Below are 21,657 nucleotides of genomic sequence, written 5' to 3'. Positions count from 1 at the left end.
AACAGATTGGCCACAATTAAACCATGTGCCATTTATGGAGGGACAAAGGAACCAGGCCACCAAAAGGGATGACGTCATGGTCAATACACCTGTGATGCAGTCCTGACATTACTCTTGAACTCCAGCTCCCATTTCCAATAGCCTGAATCTTCTAGCACCTCAAATTACGTTTGTTCCAAAGACAAGTTTCTTCCTTAAACTTTATATTTTTGTTTTGTTCCCCATAGTAGTAATGATACAATCAGATTCCCAGTCCCCCAGGGTCAAAATCTGTTTCTCATCCCTCACGTTCCTCATGTTGCAGAGCCATCTTGTTCTGCTTTCGCAATGGCTCTTGAATTTGTGTGCTCATCCCATCCTCACCTCCTCTTCCCTGGCCCTGGGTCTCCATCCTCACCTCCATTTCTCTGGCCCTGCATTTCCATCCTCACCTCCTCTTCCCTGGCCCTGGGTCTCCATCCTCATTTCCTCTCCTCTGGTCCTGGGTCCCCAGTCTCACCTTCACTCCTCTGGTCCTGGATCTCCATCCTCACCTCCACTCCTATAGTCCTGGATCCTATAGTCCTGGATCTCCAACTTCATCTCTGCTCCTCTGGTCCTGGATCTCAGTCCTCCTCTCTACTCCTCTGCTTCTTTCCTTAGGAACTCCTCTCTTGGAAAACTATCATGTGCTCCTACCAGACATCCCTTCTTTCTGTCTAAAATGCCCCAAACTCTCTTTTCACACTGATGCTGGATTAACCTTCCTAGATCATATTTGGTCATCTCACTATCTGCTCAGAGTTCAGAATCTCTCCCTACCCCCTTTCCTACAAAATAAAGTACAAACTAGCCAGGCACAATGATGACACATGGAGTAAGTTGGAACCAAACTGAATGATCAATTAAAAATCCAAGATTATAAGATATCATTTACTGGTTTCATTGCTGTTTCCTCTGAAATTACTAGGAAGTTTCAAAAAGTCAAATGTGGAAACTCTACTGCCTCCAGCAACAAGATGGGTGCTGGGGCAATACCACCTTAGGATAACCCATAACATCTGATGCGGTACAGACTACATTATGGTTTGGTTTGAAAGTACAGATCTCCCTCAACTTATAACAGGGTTATGTCCCAATAAACCCATGTAAGTTGAAAATGTTGTAAGTCAGACATGCATCTGATACACCTATCCTACTGAACATCATAGCGGAGCCTAGATTAAACATGCTCAGAACACTTAACATTGGTCTGCACTTGGGCAAAATCGTCTAACATGAAGCCTATTTTATAATGAAGTGTTGTGTTGGATATCTCATGTAATATATACTCTATTGAAAGTGAAAAGCAGAATGGCTGTATGGGTACAGAACCATGAGTATATTGGTTGTTTATCCTAGCATGGCTGACTGTGAGCTGCGACTCACTGCCACTGCCCAGTGTCATGAGAGAATATTCTACCATGTGCTAGTAGTCCAGGAAGAGATCAAAATTCAAAATTCAAAGTCCTGTTTCTACTGAAAGCCTCTGGCTTTCATACCATCTTAAAGTCAAAAAAATCCTAAATCAAACAATTTTAAGTTGAGAACTGTCTGTAAATACAATGTGATGTATGGAGATATCTCAGATTTAACTCAGGGAACGAATCTAAATATAACTGTGGAATTTGATTGTATGACAGCTCATTATCACAGCACTTAGGCACACTGCAGACCATTCCCTATTCTAGAAACAATGAAAAATAGAAGGATATAACTTAGCCTAAGAGTTGTAGTAATAAGATATTCAGAGGCAAAGTGTCAGAGTACTATGGGAAGGTGGAAAAGGAGAAGGGAAGGTACAGTATCTCACAGTCAGTAGCAGGGGGTTCTTTTTCTGGTTTTAGCCAACCTAAAGCTTGTTTTTTAGGTAACCAGGTACTGAACCCTGCCTACAGACCCAGCTCAGTTTAACAAAAGAGAACCGGGAACCGCAGGAATGTTGTTATGTGGTTTATGGGCAGTGAGCATTCTTTCAAAAAGTCTACCAATGAAACGAAACATGGTTAGTTTCAGAACTTCATAGTGCTGTGTGATAGATCATATGAATACAGAAAATATGAACTATCACACAGCATATATATAGTATATGAAATAGTGCCTGATATATACCAAATACTTGCATATTCCAGGAATTAAGTCAACTACTTTACATATATGAGTTTGCTTAATCCTTATTCATCAAATATTTATTGAGAATGTGTATGTGCCAGTCACTGTTTTAGGAACTGGAGATAGAGAAGTGAATAAGACAGATATGGCACTCATTCACCTGGGTCTGATAATAGAGTATGGAAGAAGACAGTGAACAAATTGAACAAATACTACAAGTCTGATGAATATTCATGAAAAAATTGGGTATTTAAACTGAATCAAAGGGGGCATCCAACCCAGTTGAGAGAGTAAGGAAGACTGCTAGACCCAGGGACAGACTCTAGGGTTGAATAAATGCTATTTAGGTGAAGAATAGTTATTCCAAGAGGGGAAACAGCATGCTAGAAAATGTCTCCCCTCCTCTTAGATAAAGAAGTCCTCCTTTTACAAGATAGACTCCAGCTCTCAGGGATAAAGTTCTACTTAGCAATGTGTGGGAAAAAACCTCCAGATATTATAAAAATAGCCTTCTAAATAGTTTCATTATTGTGTACATGTTTTCTCTAAGGTCATTTAGGAGTGGTAGGAAGAAGCATGTGGGTGTGCGTATATGTATATAAATGTAGTACTTTTTCTTCAGCTAAAAGATTCACGAGGTCCCATCTTGCCCATATCAACCAAATGGAATCAGATGTTAAAGATCCTTGGTTTCTGCCTTTTCTGTCTACCCATCCCTACCTCCCACCCCACGTCTTAGAACAAACTCATAGTTACATCCAAATACATGTTTTATAAACTGTTCACTGAAGAAGGATGAGACATCAAAACAGAACTACATGGGTGTGTTGTGTGTTTGAAATATAAAACAAATGTACAAATGGGTGCATACATCTCTTGTTCCATTTTGGAGATTTTGTTCTTCACCAAGAAAGCCTTTCGGTTGACACTATGAAGTCACAAGTAAGAGAACTTATCAAAGATGTTAGAAGAGAAAGCTATCTGTGCATGGGTACAGCCCATCTGGTGATTGCAGAAAAGATTTTTGTAGTCATAGTGGTTACTGAATATTGGCTTTTCACAGTGGTCTTCTTTTAGAATATGTATGTCAAAGCTTGCAATAAAACAGCTGGGGATATATGCCCATTTACTATGAATGTTAGAGTTTGCCATATAGAATATGGTGATTAAAGAGTAAAATTGTTATATGTATGGATAATAATAACATCCAGCTGTTGTTGATTAGGTTTATGCTTGTATGTATAGATAATTGATCAACTGGAAATAAACTAATAGTATCTCTCACCATGGATAGTAATACTAGCTCTCAGGAAATAATTATTTCACTTCACTGCAACTTTGATTGAATTAATATGGTTGTGTTAAATGTTGTTGGATGGACAAAGACCGACACGTAACATGTGTGAACCATTACTCTTAATGGTATCTAAAATGGAATTCAAGAGTCCTCCTGAATGACCAGGGAGTAGCTCTAAAACCTCTGTAGTCACTGTGAAATAAAGCCAGCATAGGCACTATTAAAGCTTCTTAACTTCATCCAAGAGGGATCTTTTTATACTGGCCCTTTCCACTTCAGTTCCTCTATTTTTCTTTCTCATTCTTGAGGAATTAAGATATACCATTAAGTTGGAAGTCTTTTTGTTCTTACCATCCCAATGGAATTAAATAAAAAAGAGTGCTTTTAAAAGAAAAACAAAGTTCTTTTCCTTTGAAAAAGTATGGTAACAGATATGAAGAATATGATTCTGTAGCTTGAAAGAGCAGGAATGTGTTTATTCTTTGTTGATGGGCCTGAAAGCTATTGTCAAGACATAAGTGAGAACTTTGAACTCAAGATTTAAGATTTTGAAATGGGTTTGACAAGAGAAATCTACTGACATTATAGATTATCCAGTGGAACCTTACTATTCAGAAAATTGGATTTCTATTGTACTGCTTACTGCCTTCAAGAATAATCAACTAGAAAGAGCTTCCAGATATATAGAAATTGCTGAAGAATAAGGAAAAAATAATTTGATGTGAAAGTGGTAAAACTTATTCATCTTAGATGGTTATAAGTTACATGTATGAGTTTACTCAGGCATAAAATCTAGTATTGCTATAATTTGTGCAAAGTCTGAACATTTTTTACTATTAACTATGATTCACTACTGGGAAATCAGGAAAAATGGAAATATTTCTACCTCTTTTAACACTGGAAACACCCAAATGCAAAAGCCAACAATAAATAAAAAAAATACTTTTGACATATGCTACAAATGTTCATATCCTTGATATAGAAATAGCTATCACAAACTAATAAAGGAAAGAATGTGCTGATTAAAAATGGACAAAGAATATGCACAGTAACACACAAAATAATAAAACAAATAAATAAGTAATATTCCAGAATGTTCAACTTCATTAGTAATCAAAATAAACACTACTAATAATTTTGAATATCATTTAACAAAAAGTTTTTGAAAATTTAGTACTCAGTTTGGACACAGGTTTGGGAAAAGAGGCACTCTCATAGACACACCTTACAAGCCATCACAACCTTTCTATAGCAATGTAGTAGTCCCCTCTTATCCATGACCAGTAAATGCTTGAAACAGCAGATAGTACCAAAGCCCACATACGGCATGTTTTTTTCTATATGTACATTCTTACAATAAAGTTTAATCTATAAATTAGGTACACTAAGAAATTAAAAATTATAGCTCATGGAACAATAATAAAAATACACTATAGAAAAGTTACATGAATGTGGTCCCTCTCCCTCTCTCTATATCTAATCGTACTATACTCACTCTTCGTGTGATGGTGTGAGATAATAAAATGCCTACATGATGAGCTTGAGTGACATGAATGACGTAGGCATTGTGATGTAGCATCAGGCAACTACTGACCTTCTGACATATGCCAGAAGTCGGGTCATCTGTCTCTAGACTACAACTGGCCACAGAAAACTGAAACCATGGAAAGCGACACCATGAATACGAATGTGGGGGTGGGGGGAGATAGGGGATGGGTGGGAACTACTGTATGCATAGAATTACCCCAGCAATTTCACTTTTGGGCATTTGGTCTAAGGAAGTATGCAACAGTGCAGAAAGAGTGATAGGGAAGGATGTGATGGATAGTATAATTTAAAACTAGAAGTAATCCAATTGTTTAAAAAACAATGGATTAAATAAAGTCAGGTGAACCTATGTAATGGAAAACTAGAGTTATTAAAGTCACCATATAGAAAATATTTTTTAAAACTAGGAAAATGTTTATAAGATACAGGTGAGTAAAAAAGTAGCGTATAAAGCATATTTTCACTATGTTCTCATTGTGTAGGACAGAATTATATACTCTGTCGCTAACAGCAGAGATTATATTTTCTTTCTTTCTTTTTAATGTTTTATTTATTTCTGAGAGAGAAAGAGAGGCAGCGTGAGCAGGGGAGGGTCAGAGAAAGAGGGAGACACAGAATTGGAAGCAGGCTTCAGGCTCGGCGCACAGAACCAGACGCGGGATTCGAACCCACTAACTGTGAGATCGTGACCTGAGCCGAAGTCCGACGGTTAGCCAACTGAGCCCCCCAGGAGCCCAGAGATTATATTTTCCATAGGTATATACAGACATAGGATTTTGTTCCATTAAAAAAACAAATTTTTAAAACTGCTTAAAAATTTTTGGTACACTTTGCATATTTACCTAAAAGTATTATTCTTCATGATCACAACTTTTTGTATTTCAATATAGTGGAATGTGGAACTCTCTCCTTATTCTTTCCCACTATTTTCTTGATTATTCTTAAAAATAAAAATTTTTAATGTTTATTTTTGAGAGACAGAGAGTCAGAGTGTGAGCAGAGGAGAGGCATAGAGAGAGGGAGACACAGAATCTGAAGCAGCTCCAGGCTCCGAGCTGTCAGCACAGAGCCCGCCACCGGGTTTGAACCCACGAACCCTGAGATCACGACCTGAGCCAAAGTTGGACACTTAACCGACTGAGCCACCCAGGTGCCCCTTTCTTGATTATTCTTAACCATTTATATCTTGAGACAAATTTTAAAAATAGTTTGGTCAGGTTAAAAAGCATGCTTGAGACAGATCAAAATTTCAATAAAGTTAGAGATTAATCTGGGGGGAAATTTTCATTTTTACTATTGAATCTTTCCATTAGAAATATTGATCTCTTCAGTTGTCCTTGTTGTCTTTAAGCGCCTCGGAAAAGCTTTATGGTATATTTCATGTAGACTCTGCATAATTTGTTAGGTTTACTCAAAGGAATTTTATACTTTGTACTATTTGTCTACGAGCATTTTGTTCCAATATGCATTCTGAAAATGATTGATAACACATATATAAAAACGTATTATTTTTATTTGCCGGCTAACTTACTGAATTCTCTTATTGTTTCTATTGTTTTTGAGTGAATCTAGTTGGTGTCTGTAAGTAATTATATTATCACAAATATTGCTAAATGAATCTTAGCTTTCTAGTATTTATCTTTGGTCATATGAGAGAGGCCAGGATTTCTGAAAGAGAATACAGTATTATAATGCTGAGGGTGGACATTTTAGTTTTTGGATCATTCTCATTTATTTTGATATCTCAAAGGATTATTTTTATTTTATTATATAAAATGTGTATAATATAAAGAGCTGTCTGACCATTTTTTAGATTTTTTAAAATGTTTTATTTATTTCTGAGAGAGAGACAGCGTGAGCAGGGGAGGGTCAGAGAGAGAGGGAGACACAGAATCTGAAACAGGCTCCAGGCTCTGAGCTGTCAGCACAGAGCACAATGAGGGGCTCGAACACACAAACTGTGAGATCATGACCTGAGCCGAAGTCGGGTGCTTAACCGACTAAGCCATCCAGGCGCCCCCTGTCTGACCATTTTTAAGTGTACGGTTCTCTGGAATTACTTACATTCACAATGCTGTGCAATTATCACCATCTATTTCCAAATCGTTTCCATGACCCAGAACAGAAACTATACCCATTCTGCAGAAACTCCCCAACCGGGTCCTCTCCAGCCCCTGTGATTGCTCATCTACTTTCTGTCTCTAGGAATTTGCCTATTACAGATGTCTCCATGTATCTGAAGTATTTTTTGAAGTTAAAATATTTTATAAATATTTAACCTTTTTGGCCTAATATATTGCTTGAATTAGACTGAAATGGATGTAAATTTTTCTGGTCAAGGGGTGCTAATCATCTAATCCATGAATTAACAGAGTATAACAAATTCACAATATGTTTTCAAACTAGGTGTAGGTTTCAAAATTGTAGAAATTTTTCTTCTTCCAAAACAGAACTCGATTCTCTCTCTCTTACTCTGCCCCTCTCCCCTGCTGGTGCGTGCTCTCTCTAAAAAAAAAAAAAAAAAGAAGTAAGAGAGGGGTGCCTGGGTGGCTCAGTCAGTTGAGCATCTTACTCCTGATTTCAGCTCAGGTCATGATCCCAGGGTCCTGGGATCGAGCCCTGCAACAGGTTCCATGCTCAGCTGGAGCCTGCTTAAGGTTCTCTCTCTCTCTCTCTCTCTCTCTCTCACCCCCACCCCTCTTCGCAGCTCATGCTCTCTCTCTCTCTCAAATAAAAAATATTAATTAATTAAAACTAAAAGAACTCAATTGCTAAATAAATATGATACGGCCGACTTCTCATATTCTTGGGCAATTAAAGCATCAGAGACTTAGCTCAGCTACTATGGACAGGAAGCTTATAATAAGGGCTACAATTTTGTCTCATACAGACAAGAATTATCTTTATACAAAATTCAGGTTTTCTATCAAAGTTTTGTCCTTACAAGTGGTTAATTTTTTCCTTTTTTCAATTGGTAATAATATATTCTGACTTTAGGACCACAGCACACAATTTGGTGAGAGTGTTTGGCTTTTCTTTCCCTTAAATATTTAAAGATAGATAGATAATAATTTTTTTAAATGTTTATTTATTTTTGAGAGAGACACACACACAGAGTGTGAGTGGGGGAGGGTGAGAGAGAGAGGCAGACACAGAATGCGAAACAGGCTCCAGGCTCTGAGCTGTCAGCACAGAGCCTGACGTGGGGCTTGAACCCATGAACTATGAGATCATGACCTGATGTGAAGTCGGCCGCTTAGCTGACTAAGCCACCCAGGTGCCCCAGTAGTTTTTTAAAAGACAAATGAAAGCATTCGTTACTAAAATGGGCTTACCAGCAGAGTCACTAGCATGGTCTACCTTATACTCACAACTCTGTAGACATAAAGGAAGCTGAATAACAATGTAATCCTGCACACTCCTCCCTCTTGCTGCAGCCAAGGTTGGCTCTGTGCTTGTTTTCACACACACTGAACACCTCCAGTGGTGACAAAGAGTAAACCTACCAATACCCTGCCTTGTCAGAAAGTGGTGCAGGGTTTGGCTCTTTGCACCTTGCTCTCCTGCTGGCTCAGTTCAGCCCGAAGGAGCGGGTGACAGATGGAATGATGACCAAGGGAAGGAGTTGGCCAACGCTGACTCCGTTCTCTGAATAAGGCCAAGTCACAATCTGCTATGACAAGCAGTCACTACCTCTGAGAATTACTGTTGCATTTCCCTCCACCAGGGGGTCTAAATTTGCCCCAGCTTTAAGACAGTGGAAGTAGCAGACTATGAGGAAAGACATAACATACATAGGCTTTCCACAAAGCCGGCACCCCGAGAGCCATGGCACTAAACAGATGGCAAATAAGCACGCTCATTTCTAAGAAGGCGCTGTCCTCTCCACCCCAAAGCAGTTGTTTGCAGAGCCACCCCCTGCTAAGCATGGCGTCAATATCTGGTACAATTTTGGGGCTGATTATTCAAGCAGGTTATCAGAGAGCTCCCAAGAAAATAGCAGTGATTAGTATGAGCTAGGGCGAGTTCCCTATAATGTCAGGCCAAGCTTACTTCATGTATTTAGATAAGTTTACTCATAAAGGAGATCATAAAAGGACTATATCAGCAAAGCATCTGGCAAGACCTCCCTTGTTTTTTGTTTTGTTTTAAAAAGAGAGGGAGAGAGTATGAGCAGGACAGAGGGGCAGAGGGAAAGAAAATCCCAAGTAGACCCCATGCTCAGTACGGAGCCTGGTGCAGGGCCTGATCCCACGACCCCGGGATCATGACCCAAGCTGAAATCAAGAGTTGGATGCCTCACCAACTGAGCCCCCCAGGAGCCCCTGACAATACCTGTCTTACAGGCAAGTAACAGACATGGTTGAAAAATTCAGTTTTTTCTTTCTTTTTTCTTTTTTTTCCTGTGTGAAAAGTTGAATCCAAGCAATATGCTCTGATGATTTGGCCCCTTGGTAATACCACCAAGGTCTATATTTGATCTAATTCATTTTCCATTTAACATTTTTATTGTCACTTGGATGAGAGTCATAGAATCCAAATCTATTAATTTTTCAATGACCCAAAGTTAGGAAGTCTGCAGAGATATGACCATGAAGGAACACCAAGAAGGAGAAAATAATAATTTGTTTTCACTACCACCTTGATTTGGCACTGTGCAAAGCACTCTACTTCTATTTATCAATCCTTACATCATCTCTGGGCAGTAGGTTTTATAATCCCCTGAAGAACATGAAATAATTAATTTGCCAAAACCACACAGCTTGTTAATGGCAAGCCAGGGTCTGGTTTGCATGAGTTCAAGGCCTGTTCTTAGAGTGGTTAGACCCCACTTCCTCACCAGCATTTCCTGGTGAAAATGAATCCAGACTTGGAACCTGTTCAGGAGAGATGTTCAGAGCTGCACAACAAACACAGACTTTAACATGGACTTTGGGCAATGAGACTATCGACCTGCTGGGTCCTGAGCTCAAGCAGCTTGCTCTTAAGGATCATGATGAAGCTAAGTTTTCTGGCATCTTCTGAGCCAGTGAGCAACACTCTGTACTAGGACTGACTATTCTCTGACTAGAATTCAACCCTCACGTGGAAGGATGAAGACTTCCAGCTGAAGTTTTAGTCTTGGCAGCTAAAAAACTATTGCCCTAGTCAAGACAGGTGATAATGATGGTAGTGATGATGATGGTGATGAGAATTATACTTACACTAGGTGCTCTGCTAAGAGCTTGAAATGTATTCACTCATTTAATCACTGAAATCACCCATAAGTTGGATACCACTCTTCTGTCAATTTTGTAAACTGAGCCTCAATGTGGATAACTTGTCTGAAAGCTGGTAAGTGGTAGAATTAGAATTTTGATCAAATGGCCTGACTTCAGAGACTCTGCTCTTAACCATCATACGATACTGGAAAATTGATAAATTTTGCTTATTTGATAATGGGAAAAGGATGGCCGATACACTGTGAATTCAGTTTGAAAATGTAATATTGCCATTTTTAGCTCTTTATCCCTTTTATTCAACTGTGTGTGTGTGTGTGTGTGTGTGTGTGTGTGTGTGTGTGTGTGTGTGTTTTCATGGACAACTATATGCTCCATTTCCATCACCTCTGCTATGTCTCTCATTTTTATTTTGCACTCTCTCATTCATCTTCCCTACTCAAACAGAGCTGGGCCTGATTTCCACTCACTGTCACAGGTTCAGAAAAAATCATTCCTCTGGTGAGTGACCAGCTAACTGTTCAAGTATTTCTGGGGTTGTCTAACCCCTGCTTCTGATAGCTATCACCCTGCCTCTATGAACACATTATCTCTGTACAGGAAATTTTGTAGAGTGACACCAGTTTTATATTATGACTTCTTAAGTGGGGAATTAAAAATGGTAATGGAAAGATTAAGTGTGAGAGAAATGGATAGAGAGGAAGGAAATAAAAACAGTGACCATCAGAGAACTGAGTTTTATAATCCCACCTGACTATGATTGATTGCTCATATTCAACACAACACTTACCACTTGTTAGAAGCTTGCTTTCCACACAACCTCACATAATGATCACAACTCTCTGAGATATGTATTAACTTCCTTATTTTGGAGATGCAGATTCATCTCCTGAGCTCAATGAGATGGACTAATTTGCACAAAATAGTACAGCCAGCAGCAGGAGAAGCAAAGCCATGTGGATGGCCTTTCCAGTGGCCATGCTAATTCTCAAAAAGGACAGAGAAAGGTGGCCTTTAGCCACAGCTACTGAAAGTTTACAAGATGGAGGTGACTTCCTCAGAAAATGGATGTTTCAAGCTATACGATTGCAGATTCCATTTCCCTCAATAGCTATGGGTTCTCATTTGGGAATCTGAACTGGTCAGTATAAACTAGGTTTGCTGTAGGAATAGATTAACCCTAAAATCTCACTGGCTTGCCAGAGAAAAAGACGATTTCATATTCCCAGTAGACATCAATTCAGGTTAACAATGGGCAAGAGAAGAGAGAGATGGAGGACAGTGCATTGTCTCCAAAAAGCTTAGTTTGGACGGAGCACACACTTCTGCTCTTCACAACCCATTGGCAGTTAGTCCCATGATTCCGCATAACTGCATAACAGGAATGTTAGGGACCTGATAGGTATTTGGTACTCAGTAAATGTATCTGACATGGAATTCGTGTTATTTGGGGAGACTGACTCTTCTCCTTTCCCCTAACCTGTACATGCAGCTTGCATGACCTAGGTTAATGCAGGATATTTCAGCCCCCTTGACCATGGCTCAAGGGTGAGCATGTGCTCCTCGATGCTATATTCACAGTGAATCTTTGACTTTGACATTTTCTGGAGATTTGGGGACAATGACACTTTGTCTTTTTACAGGTGTAAGTAAGTAAGCATGTAGTCAGGGATCTACTTGGAACATTTGGAGGCTAAGAGGGAGCCAGCTTTCAATGACCTTGCATGAAACATAGCAGAGGTTGACAATGGTGAGCCACCAGATGAAACCTTACTTGGATTGAGACTCATCTCTGGATTGTTCAGTTATGTATAGTACTAAGCAAACCTGACTGACAATTTGAATCTTTTTTTTTTTTGCATATTGTAACCAAAGTAATTCTAATGGGCACCTTTTCCATATTTTCAGAACAAATTAGGTATTTTCTTCTTAAATTAAAAATCATTACTTTTTTATAGTTATCACTTTTAAAACAATTTACCTAGAAAATGTCAATGTATATAAGTAAAAATTATTAGATCACAAATAAAGAATAATGCATTTCACTTGTACCTTCTCCTTTCTAATTAAATAGAATTCTCAAAACATTTTTTTTTGTGTTGTGATATGAACTCTCATGCTTTATCCTTAGCTGGCATATTTTTTTTTCCATCGAGTATTCTTTAACAAGAGTATTTTGCTTTGTAAAATGTTATCATTGCTTGAATGTTAAGTGGCTTTGGCTGTGTCTGTGCATGTTTATCCTTTATAGCTGGGTGACCTCAACTCATTAGCGCTCTCCTAATGAGGCCACTGTCCTATGTGCTGTCTATTTGTAGATCCGTGATATTTCTATAATTCTTCAGCAGCTGGAGTCACCTTGCCTCCTAGCAGACTGTCTCACAAATGTATGCTACCGTTAATAAACAAAAAGAATCACATGAAAGAATGTAAGATGAATAAACAAAAAATTGATCTCACCACTTAAATAATTTCGCTAGTCGGTGGAAAGCATTATGTCATTAATACTCTTTATTTGCTGCTTCATATTAGGGATTCTTACACAATAGTTTTTGTATAATATACATTATAGCGGCAAGCCCAAATGGCCACTTCACACTTTTGATTATGACACCTATACAAATTTTAGTATGGATGGCAGTTACACACCTGATTAAATTAATTTTGCCAATATTTTGATGTATTGACTATGCACTAGCAAGCCCATTAGATGCTGTTGGGAATATGTTACGTTCTAACATTATGTTCTGAGTGAATGCAAGAAAGGAAGATAGAAAGCTCTGTGGGGGACAGAAGGTGGGGTGGGGAGAAGGCTGGAGTTTAGGGTAGGCAAGGAGAGAAGAGACAGAAAAGGCTCCACAGAACAATTCCTATTAGACCTGGAGTTTGAAGGTCCCTTATCATTGGGGCGTTTGGGGATGGGAGAGTGGGCATTCTCAAAAGAAAGCAAAGGTACAGGATAAGAAGTTTTATAGCACAACTACATTGGCTATAACACAGGGCACACAAAGGGAAATACAGTTGACCTTTGAACAACACGGCTGTACAGATCCACTTATATACAGATTTTTTTCAATGAATACAGTACTATAAATGTACTTTCTCTTCCATATGATTTTCTTAATTACATTTTCCCTAGTTTACTTTATTGTAAGAATTCAATACATAATACGCATAGCACACAAAATATGTGTTAACCACCTGTTCACGCTATCAGTAAGGCTACCAGGCAACTGTAGACTATTAATAGTTAAGGTTTGGGGGAGTCAAAAGTTTCTAGTGTTGAAAGACCTATGACTCTAAATTGAAATTTCCCAGGACAGTGAATGAACACAGACCCGCGTTAATGCCTATCAACATGAAATTTGACATCACCATCTGGAGGGTATCCAGAAAGTGTTCAGAGATTGGGAGAAAGAGGGCATGGGTAAATGGCTGAAAGCTCCAAAGGCATCAAGATGTTCAAAGCAAGACAAGAATAACCTTGGGAGGCAGCAGAGATGTGACCTCAAAATTCTAAAAGAACATTATTTTCAATATAGCCAAACTAATAATCCAGCATGATGGAAGGATTTCCAGATAAGAAGGACTAAAATTCCACCTTTCATGTACTTCCAGGAAACTACTGGAAAATGTGCACTATAAAAATGATGAGGAAAATAAGACACACAGCTAGGGAAAAAAGAGGGTAAACCTGAGAGAGGATTAACAACAAAGTCAGGTCACCTGGACCAGACTGGAGCATAAAAAGGGAGGGGGGAAGGAGCAAAGTCTCCAGAAAAAGAAAATTGATGGGTTATCTGATATTCTGAGCATTTGGAAAATAACATTCATTTGCTAGATCTTGAAGTATTTGGAAAAAAATAGTAAGTATATACAAATCAAGCAAACTACAGGAAAGACAATTATCAAGAGAAACAGGTTGTTTTAAGGAAAGAAATGTAATCACAGCAGATATGTGATTCACAATGAACAGGACTGGTGTGATCACAATAGTTTAACAGCTGATTATAATCTGACCAAAATCATGATATAACTATATCATAAAGATGGTGGTGGGGGGAGAAGATAAGCTTGTGGAAGAGAGTTAAACTTTTAGAAATTGAGATATAATTGACATTTGACATTAGTTTCAGGTGTACAGTGTAATGATTTAGCGATTACATAAATTGCAAAATGATTGCTACAATAAGCCTCATTAACATCTGTCACTAGGTATAGTGACAAAAATTTTTTTCTTGTGATGATTGCTTTTAACATCTACTGTCTTGGCAACTTTTAAATACCAACACAATATTATTAACTACAGTCACCATGCTGTATGTAACACCGCCCCCCCCATGACTTACTTGTTCTACAACTGAAAGGGTGTACCTTTTTTTTTACAAATAGTTTATTGTCAAGTTGGTTTCCATATAACACCTGGAAGGGTGTACCTTTTGACCACCTTCACCCTTTTCTCCCGCCTAACCACCCAACCTCTGGCAACCACCAAATCTGTTCTCTGTCTCTATGAACTTGTGTTTTGTTTTAGTTTGTTTTGTTTTAATTTCTTGAGATTTCACATATAAGTGAAATCATATGGTATTTGTATTTCCCTGACTTCTTTCATGTAGCATAATGCCCTTGAGGTCTGCCCATGTTGTCAAAAAATGGTAAGATTTACTCATTTTTTTATGGCTGAGTAGTATCCCATCATATAGATATTCATATATATATTCACATATATACATATATACACACATATATATGAATATATATATGAATATATATGTCTACATATATGTTCATATATGTAGACATATATATATCACAATTTCTGTGTCCATTTACCTATCAATGGGCACTTAGGTTGTTTCCATATCTGCCCATTGTAAATAATGCTGCGGTGAATATGGAGGTACACATGCCTTTTTGAGTTAGTGTTTTTGTTTCTTCAGATAAACACACAGGAGTAGAATTGCTAGATCATACGCTAGTTCTTTTTTACATTTTTTGAGGAACCTCCATACTGTTTTCCACAGTGGCGGCACCATTTTATCTCCCCACTAACAGTGCAGGAGGGTTGCCTTTTCTCCAGATCCTTGCCAACACCTGTTGTCTCTTGTCTTTTTGATAGCAGCCATTCTAACAGATGTGAGGTGACAGCTCATTGTGGTTTTGATTTGTATTTCCCTGATGATAAGTGACGTTGAGCATCTCTTCATGTGCCTGTTGGCCATCTGTTTGTCTTCTTTGGGAAAATGTCTATTCAAATCCTCTGGCCATTTTTAAAACTTGGGTCTGTTTTTTGTTATTGAGTTGTATGAGTTCTTTATATATTTTGGATATTAACTTTTCTTTCATTCAGAAGGCTGCCTTTTCATTTTATTGATGGTTTCCTTTGCCGCCCAGAAGCTTTTTAGTTTGGTGGAGCCCCACTTGTTTATGTTTGCTTTTGTTTTGAGAGCTAACTTCTGATCATTGCTTGGTAACTGGCAGCCCCCACTAAAACCGTATGGCTGGGAACAATTGGACAGTGGGAACAATCTCTCAAGGAAGTTCCCAGACCAAGACTTCTTTCTTGTGATTAGTAACTATTTCTCTCATTTATCTGTAGTCATAACAGATTATTATTCCTTTTGTCGTCTTATTGATTTTTTATTTTTTACATTCTACCTTGGCTTTTTTTTTAGGTTATTACCTTAACTTCATTTTTCATTTTTCTTTCCCTAGTACTTCATATGATAACCATCTATTTTAACCCACAAATGGTAACTTTTAGGGCCTAAAAACTTGAAGTTATATTTTTCTAATTATTCATAGCATGAATAAAGCCACATCACTCGATTTCCTAAATGTAAGATAGAAAATGATCATTCATCTGTTTCCACCAACCCTTACCTTGTTCTCATTCCCAGCATCTTGTGCAAGAATCTGGTGTGTCAAGCATAATCTTGGCAATGGCCACCTTGCCTTGACCCTGCAGCAGCAGCAGACACTGGAGGCTTATTAGAAATCCAGCTCTCAGACGCATCTCACAGCTGCTGTGTGGAACCTGCTGGAATCACCAGGCCTGCAGGTGATTCACATGCATGCTGAGATTTGGAACGTGCTGCTGTAGAGGCCGGCTTTCCACTTGGATGGGTCAAGGTCGTGGATCTTGGAGCTGAAGGTCAGGCAATGGAGGAAGGACCAATAGCATATTGTCTTTTAGTCAAAAGGTTTACTCTTCTTCCAGAGGAAAGTTTAAGCAGCTGGGGTTCTTTTGTTTGTTTGTTTTGTTCTGTGTTTTAAACATGATGCCATGGCTTTCCAAGAACCAAGGCTAAGTACATCTTGACCTAGAACATTATCAATATAAATTGATCCTCTTTATACACGTGAAACTTTTTTACATTAAATTCTACTTTTCTTCAATTAAAACAACTGCTCTTTCCTTCTGTTTTCCCCATTTGTCCCAATATATCTTTTATTTTTAAACTCTTTAAGTAGTATTTAGTTTTATATACACAGAGTTTATGTTCAGTTTTTATCCCCACAAACCAATTGGAAAGGTAATTGTCATAGCTGATATATTTGATTTCATGTTTTTCACCTTATTTTGTGCTTCTGACTCACAGCACTTTCTTGCTCTTTCCTCAGCGTTTGTCATTTTAGTATGTAGGCTCTGCTTTGACTACTTGCATCTTGTCCATTGATTTGGAAGGCTTAGACCCAAGGTCCTTGAACTTTTATACACAGTAACTCCAAAATTATTACTTGAGATGTCATGCAGTTTTCAGACTCTTTTCCATAAACTATTTAAACATAACTCTGGATTTAGTGGCTCTTAATTCACACTCTGACATCCTCATTTTGGGGTTCTTAACTTTGCTTTACTTTTTGAGAGTTAAAGCATATACTCAGTAACCCCTTGTATCACAAGTAGGTGGACATTATGCTAAGTCTTTTTTTCTTCCCTCAAATGTTCATGCAGCTTGTTATATACATCATGTCTTTTGCTCATATGAACTGGCTGGAATGTACTCAAGGTGTTTCTCTTCTGATTCTCAGTGTTGCCTCAGATTCATGTTTGAAAATTTCTTAAGCCCAGTTATTTTTTATTTCTTAGGGTGTAGCCTTTTCCTCCATCCCTATGTTTGAAGGGCTTTTCTTTGTGTTATAATTTAAGCTTTTTGACACAATATGCCTAGATACGGATCTCTCTTTATTCTTTTCTTTAGACTGCAATATGCTTTTTCTACCTGCAAAATCAGGGATATTTTCTATCTCAGAAAAAAATTTCTTTCAATCACCTCTGTCATCATTTCTATTCCCACTGTTTTGATGTTTCCTCTTGGGACTCCCTATAGCTGTTAGTTCCTGTTTATGTCCTGTGTTACCCATTTTATATTCTTCCCCACCTTGTTTTTATAGACTTGGCTTTTCTGAGAGAGCTTCCTAAGGTGGTGGTGTCCACAGCCAATTTGGTGCTGCACAGATGATCATTCTCAATGCCTCCGTGGGGATGTGCATTGTGCTCTGCCGTCTTTAGTCTCCCTGCTCTCACTCAGCACCGGTTTATCTTCATTTCAGTTGTCTCTTGTGGGTTTCCGCCTCTGTCTCCTAGAGGCCACATTTATCCTTCATCTTGTGGATTTCATGCAAGTTTCTATGGGTTTCTTCTGGATGCTGCACTAAATGTAGCTGTCACTGTTCAAGATATTTCGTTCCTTGTGTGAAGCAGTCTTTTATGAATGGCCCCATGTGGTGGTGTTATTGTTATTATTCTTGCTACTACTGAAGACAGAGATTCCCACAACCACCATTTGTGGTTGCTTTGGCATCTCTTCATCCTCCTGGCCACCATTGGAATCCCCTTCGGAGTTTAATATGCAAAGTTTCTAGAGGTTCCTCCCTGAAATTGCTCTGCTGGAGTTTGGTGGATTTATGTTTTCCTAACTGGATGGAGTGAATGAAAATTTGCAGCCCACAGTTCAGGTTGCTGAGAGAGTTCAGCTCATCCTTGCCTACAAAGGTTTCCAGTTGCTCTCAGCATACGTGCTCCCTTGCCAACCCTGACTACTTTATACTGGTATTTTCTTGGAGCTTCTGACCTAGAAAAACCCAAAAAGGTAGGGAGTAAGGGGAACAACTATAACTGGGTCATAAAGCAGCATAAATGGAATGAGATGTTAGGTGTGTGCTCTTCTGGTTAGTACTGAATGACCCCACCTGGGGTCTTGAACCAAAGACAGAAGGAGAAAGAAAAGTGTCTTCATACCAGTTTTCATATTTCACTAGAGACATTGAATGTGTCCTTATTTATTTTGATCAGTGTTACCAGCCTTGTAATTGACTGACATCAATCCCAGATTCTAGAAGTAGATAGGAAGCTCATCCCAGTTCTTACCCTTGCTGGGACTTTATATATTTTGCTTTACTACTATTGATATTAGTTAGAATTCAAGAAAAACTATTCAAAAACTGCCAGCTGGTGATAGTGAGATTAATTTTTGCCTCTGGAAAGAGTCAAACTCATACTAATATATGGCTTGAAAACAAGGTACACACCTCTGTTAATGTGCTATGCCAATTAGGTGCATCAGCCTGCTTCTAGATCAATTAGCCTCATTCCAGAATTCACCTGAAAGATTTAGTGTTTTGCACATAATATTTTTCACACTGTTCTGGGACTGTGGATGATCTTACATAATCAGTACTCCTTCATGAGGGAAAAAAAATTTGGCTTTCAGTGATGTAAATAGATGGAAAACAAGCCAAGTTAGATTCAGGATCAGCATATAATAGCAGAAGTCCAGGAAGAAAAGAATGATATCTACCAGAGTAAATTTTGCCTCTAGAAGCTTGAATTATTAAATTCATATATAGTTCATCTTACCTGACAAAAACATGTTTATGGAGTTCTTAATAATGCTTTCACTTGTGAGTGAATTAACTCTCATATGTGTGTGCTGGAAATTTTGCCCTTAGAACACATCACTTCTCTTTTAACTCACTTAAATATCTCCAAAATGCAGATCAAACAAAACTAAAAATCGGTTCACATTGGTCTGCAATGCTCTCTGCTTTGGTATGTTTTAATTGTCAACAGTATATCAAAATATCACTTAGAAACTCTCTTTCTGCCCATCAGTGTTTTCAAAGGAGATATGAGTGAAAAAGCCCCGAGAAGACAGTGATTCTAATGAGATCAGTTTCTTTTAAAGAAAAGAACAGACTTCTGGATGCTGCTGCTATCCTGCTTGGGTCAGGAAGTGAAGGATCATGTACTGTAAAGATAGTTCCTGGGAAGAATGTCCTGGGCCTTTTTATTTGTCAATAAAACTTGTAGAAAATGTAGCATTTTAACTAGAATTTAACATATTCAAAAATTGTGAGCTGTTAGAATCAATCACATTTGGAAACGTTTTTATATGACTCAGGGTTGTATATCCTTCTTGAAGGACTTCAAAGATGAGCCCTTCACTCCACTGATGATGCATGAGGGGAGAGGAAACTGCTTTAAAGTGTCATGTCTCTCTCCATGTTACTTTTCACAGCAGGTAGCCTGTCCTTTCGCCAGGTTTTACTTCTGTGTCTCGGGGGAGAACTGGAGTGGTCAGTTATAGATCTCTTACCAAAAAAAATCTCAAAAACATGACAGCAAATTTCAGGGTTGGTTCCTTTCCAACAGAGACAGCAGAACAGTCTCAAATCTAGAATTCTAATGATGCCTAATCCAAATCACTAAAAAGGTCACCATGGATAAGACTGAATAATCCAGGTGTGAGAAACGACCCAGTGTTGAACCATCCAGTTCTTGTTTTGGTCAAAGTGCATGGCAAGGGTACCTTTGAGACAGTGAGGGTGGGGTTCCCCCAGATGCTAGGAGACTAAGCAGGGGACCTGTCAGTCATTCCGGGAGGTCCTTCCTCCTGGACCAGGGAATGAGGCAGAGCGGCCTAGGGCAGCTGTGGCTAGAAAGCGGTGGGGTATCCCTGGCCAGGAGGTGCTCGGCGCCACCCCTCTGCTTTCTGTCAGCAGCAGCGGAGTGCAGATGGACAACAGGTGACACAGAGCACGGGGCGTGATGGTGAATGGTGGAGACCTGGCCACTCAGACCTGAGAGGCCAGCCGTCCCCACCTGGAGTCCCGTCCCTGTACAATGGCTCTATTATAAGGGTCAACGGCTGCTGTGGAGCAATTTGAGGAAACTGGACCCCAAGCAACTTCAACCTCGTTTGGGAGCCATTACAGGCCATCCCAGGAGTGCAAATCTCAGCAACGCTTTGGGAGGGGGCTGTTTTCAGCCAACTTGTCCAAAGAGACTCATGCCTAGAGAATCTGGCCATAGAAAGAAAGCATTTCATTGTATAAACAAAGAGATGACGTCAATGACAGGGTCACTCTAGAATTTCCCTATATTACAGGTAAAAAATTTCAAATATTTAGTAACGGTAATTCTTCTCCATTCCAGACTTTTTTCCCTTAAAATTGTGAATCCTACTACCTAAAAGCAACTACACATGATTGGGTTTATATTGTAATTTAAAAATTAGGGATGCCATTTTAAGAGAACTTGGAAGTTAGTTGGTGGTGTTTAATACAAAGATACATACCTGACTTCTGCAAGTATACATTAATGTTAATGCTTGTGTCATTACTGGGAAGCATTTTAAATTAGTATAAACCCCATGCAATTTAGCTTATTTATGTGGTGAGGCTTTGGTGCAGTATCAGTAATGGGATATAGTAGATTCGGGATGTCTGGTCCTGTAAGTCAATTTATAAAATTCCCGCAAAACCTGGGGAAAGCGTCAGTCTGTTGTGTTTATTGCTTAATTAGCAACTTGTCAAAAAGCGGCACCTTATAAGCTGAATGATGCTTTTTCACCTCTTCACTTACTTTTTATCGGGATAACGAGCTGTGGAATGACAGGAAGAATCTTGCTCCCCCCGTGTTCCAGCATGTCGTGGATTCCTTGCCGAGCAAAAAACTCGTAGGGAAATGTCATTTCACAGAGCCCCTCAAAAAACAGAGGCAAATAATGATGGAAATCCAGCTTCTCAATTTCTACCTGAAAGGAGAGAGAAGAAATGCAAGGTGAAGACACCAGTGAGGCACAGCATGGCTGGACCAGCTAGGAAGCTGTCAGCCCCCTCAGGGGGGCGCGTTCTCCAGGACTCTGGGAAGGTTTATAAAGCGACTCATCTCACAACCTGAAGTGCATCTCTGTGTCTTTATTCTATGAGCAAGGGGGTCACAATCACTGCCCTTCACATTTTAACAGGTTAAAAACCATACGTCATCGACACTGGGAGCATTTTAGTGTTTGTTTTGGGGTTCTTCCTTAATACTTTACTCTTCGGCACAAATGCAATATTGAAAAGGATTCAAGAAGTCCATCGCACGTATGTTGAAAGATATGTGTAAAAGTAAAATGAAAAAAAAAAACAGTTGAAGAAAGATTAGCATCTGAATTTCTAATAAGAATCTAA

The 21,657-nt window shown here is 38.8% G+C and overlaps 1 protein-coding gene across 3 annotated transcripts in view; it reads right to left on the bottom strand.

Annotated features, from left to right (window-relative positions):
• The window catches only part of PACRG (parkin coregulated), a 489,876-nt gene that overhangs the window by 205,078 nt on the left and 263,141 nt on the right, over window positions 1-21,657 (bottom strand). For all 3 annotated transcript variants that reach the window (XM_077755153.1, XM_077755155.1, XM_077755152.1), the window contains exon 3: window positions 21,065-21,236. In XM_077755153.1, coding sequence (XP_077611279.1) covers window positions 21,065-21,236 — 172 coding nt within the window. The remainder of the gene's footprint in view (window positions 1-21,064; window positions 21,237-21,657) is intronic.

The sequence above is a fragment of the Crocuta crocuta genome, unplaced genomic scaffold (assembly GCF_008692635.1).
Source record: "Crocuta crocuta isolate KB4526 unplaced genomic scaffold, BGI_CrCroc_1.0 scaffold11, whole genome shotgun sequence".
Lineage (NCBI taxonomy): Eukaryota > Metazoa > Chordata > Mammalia > Carnivora > Hyaenidae > Crocuta > Crocuta crocuta.
The sequence above is the reverse complement of the archived record's forward strand: the minus strand, read 5'-3'. Positions and strand labels throughout refer to the sequence as shown.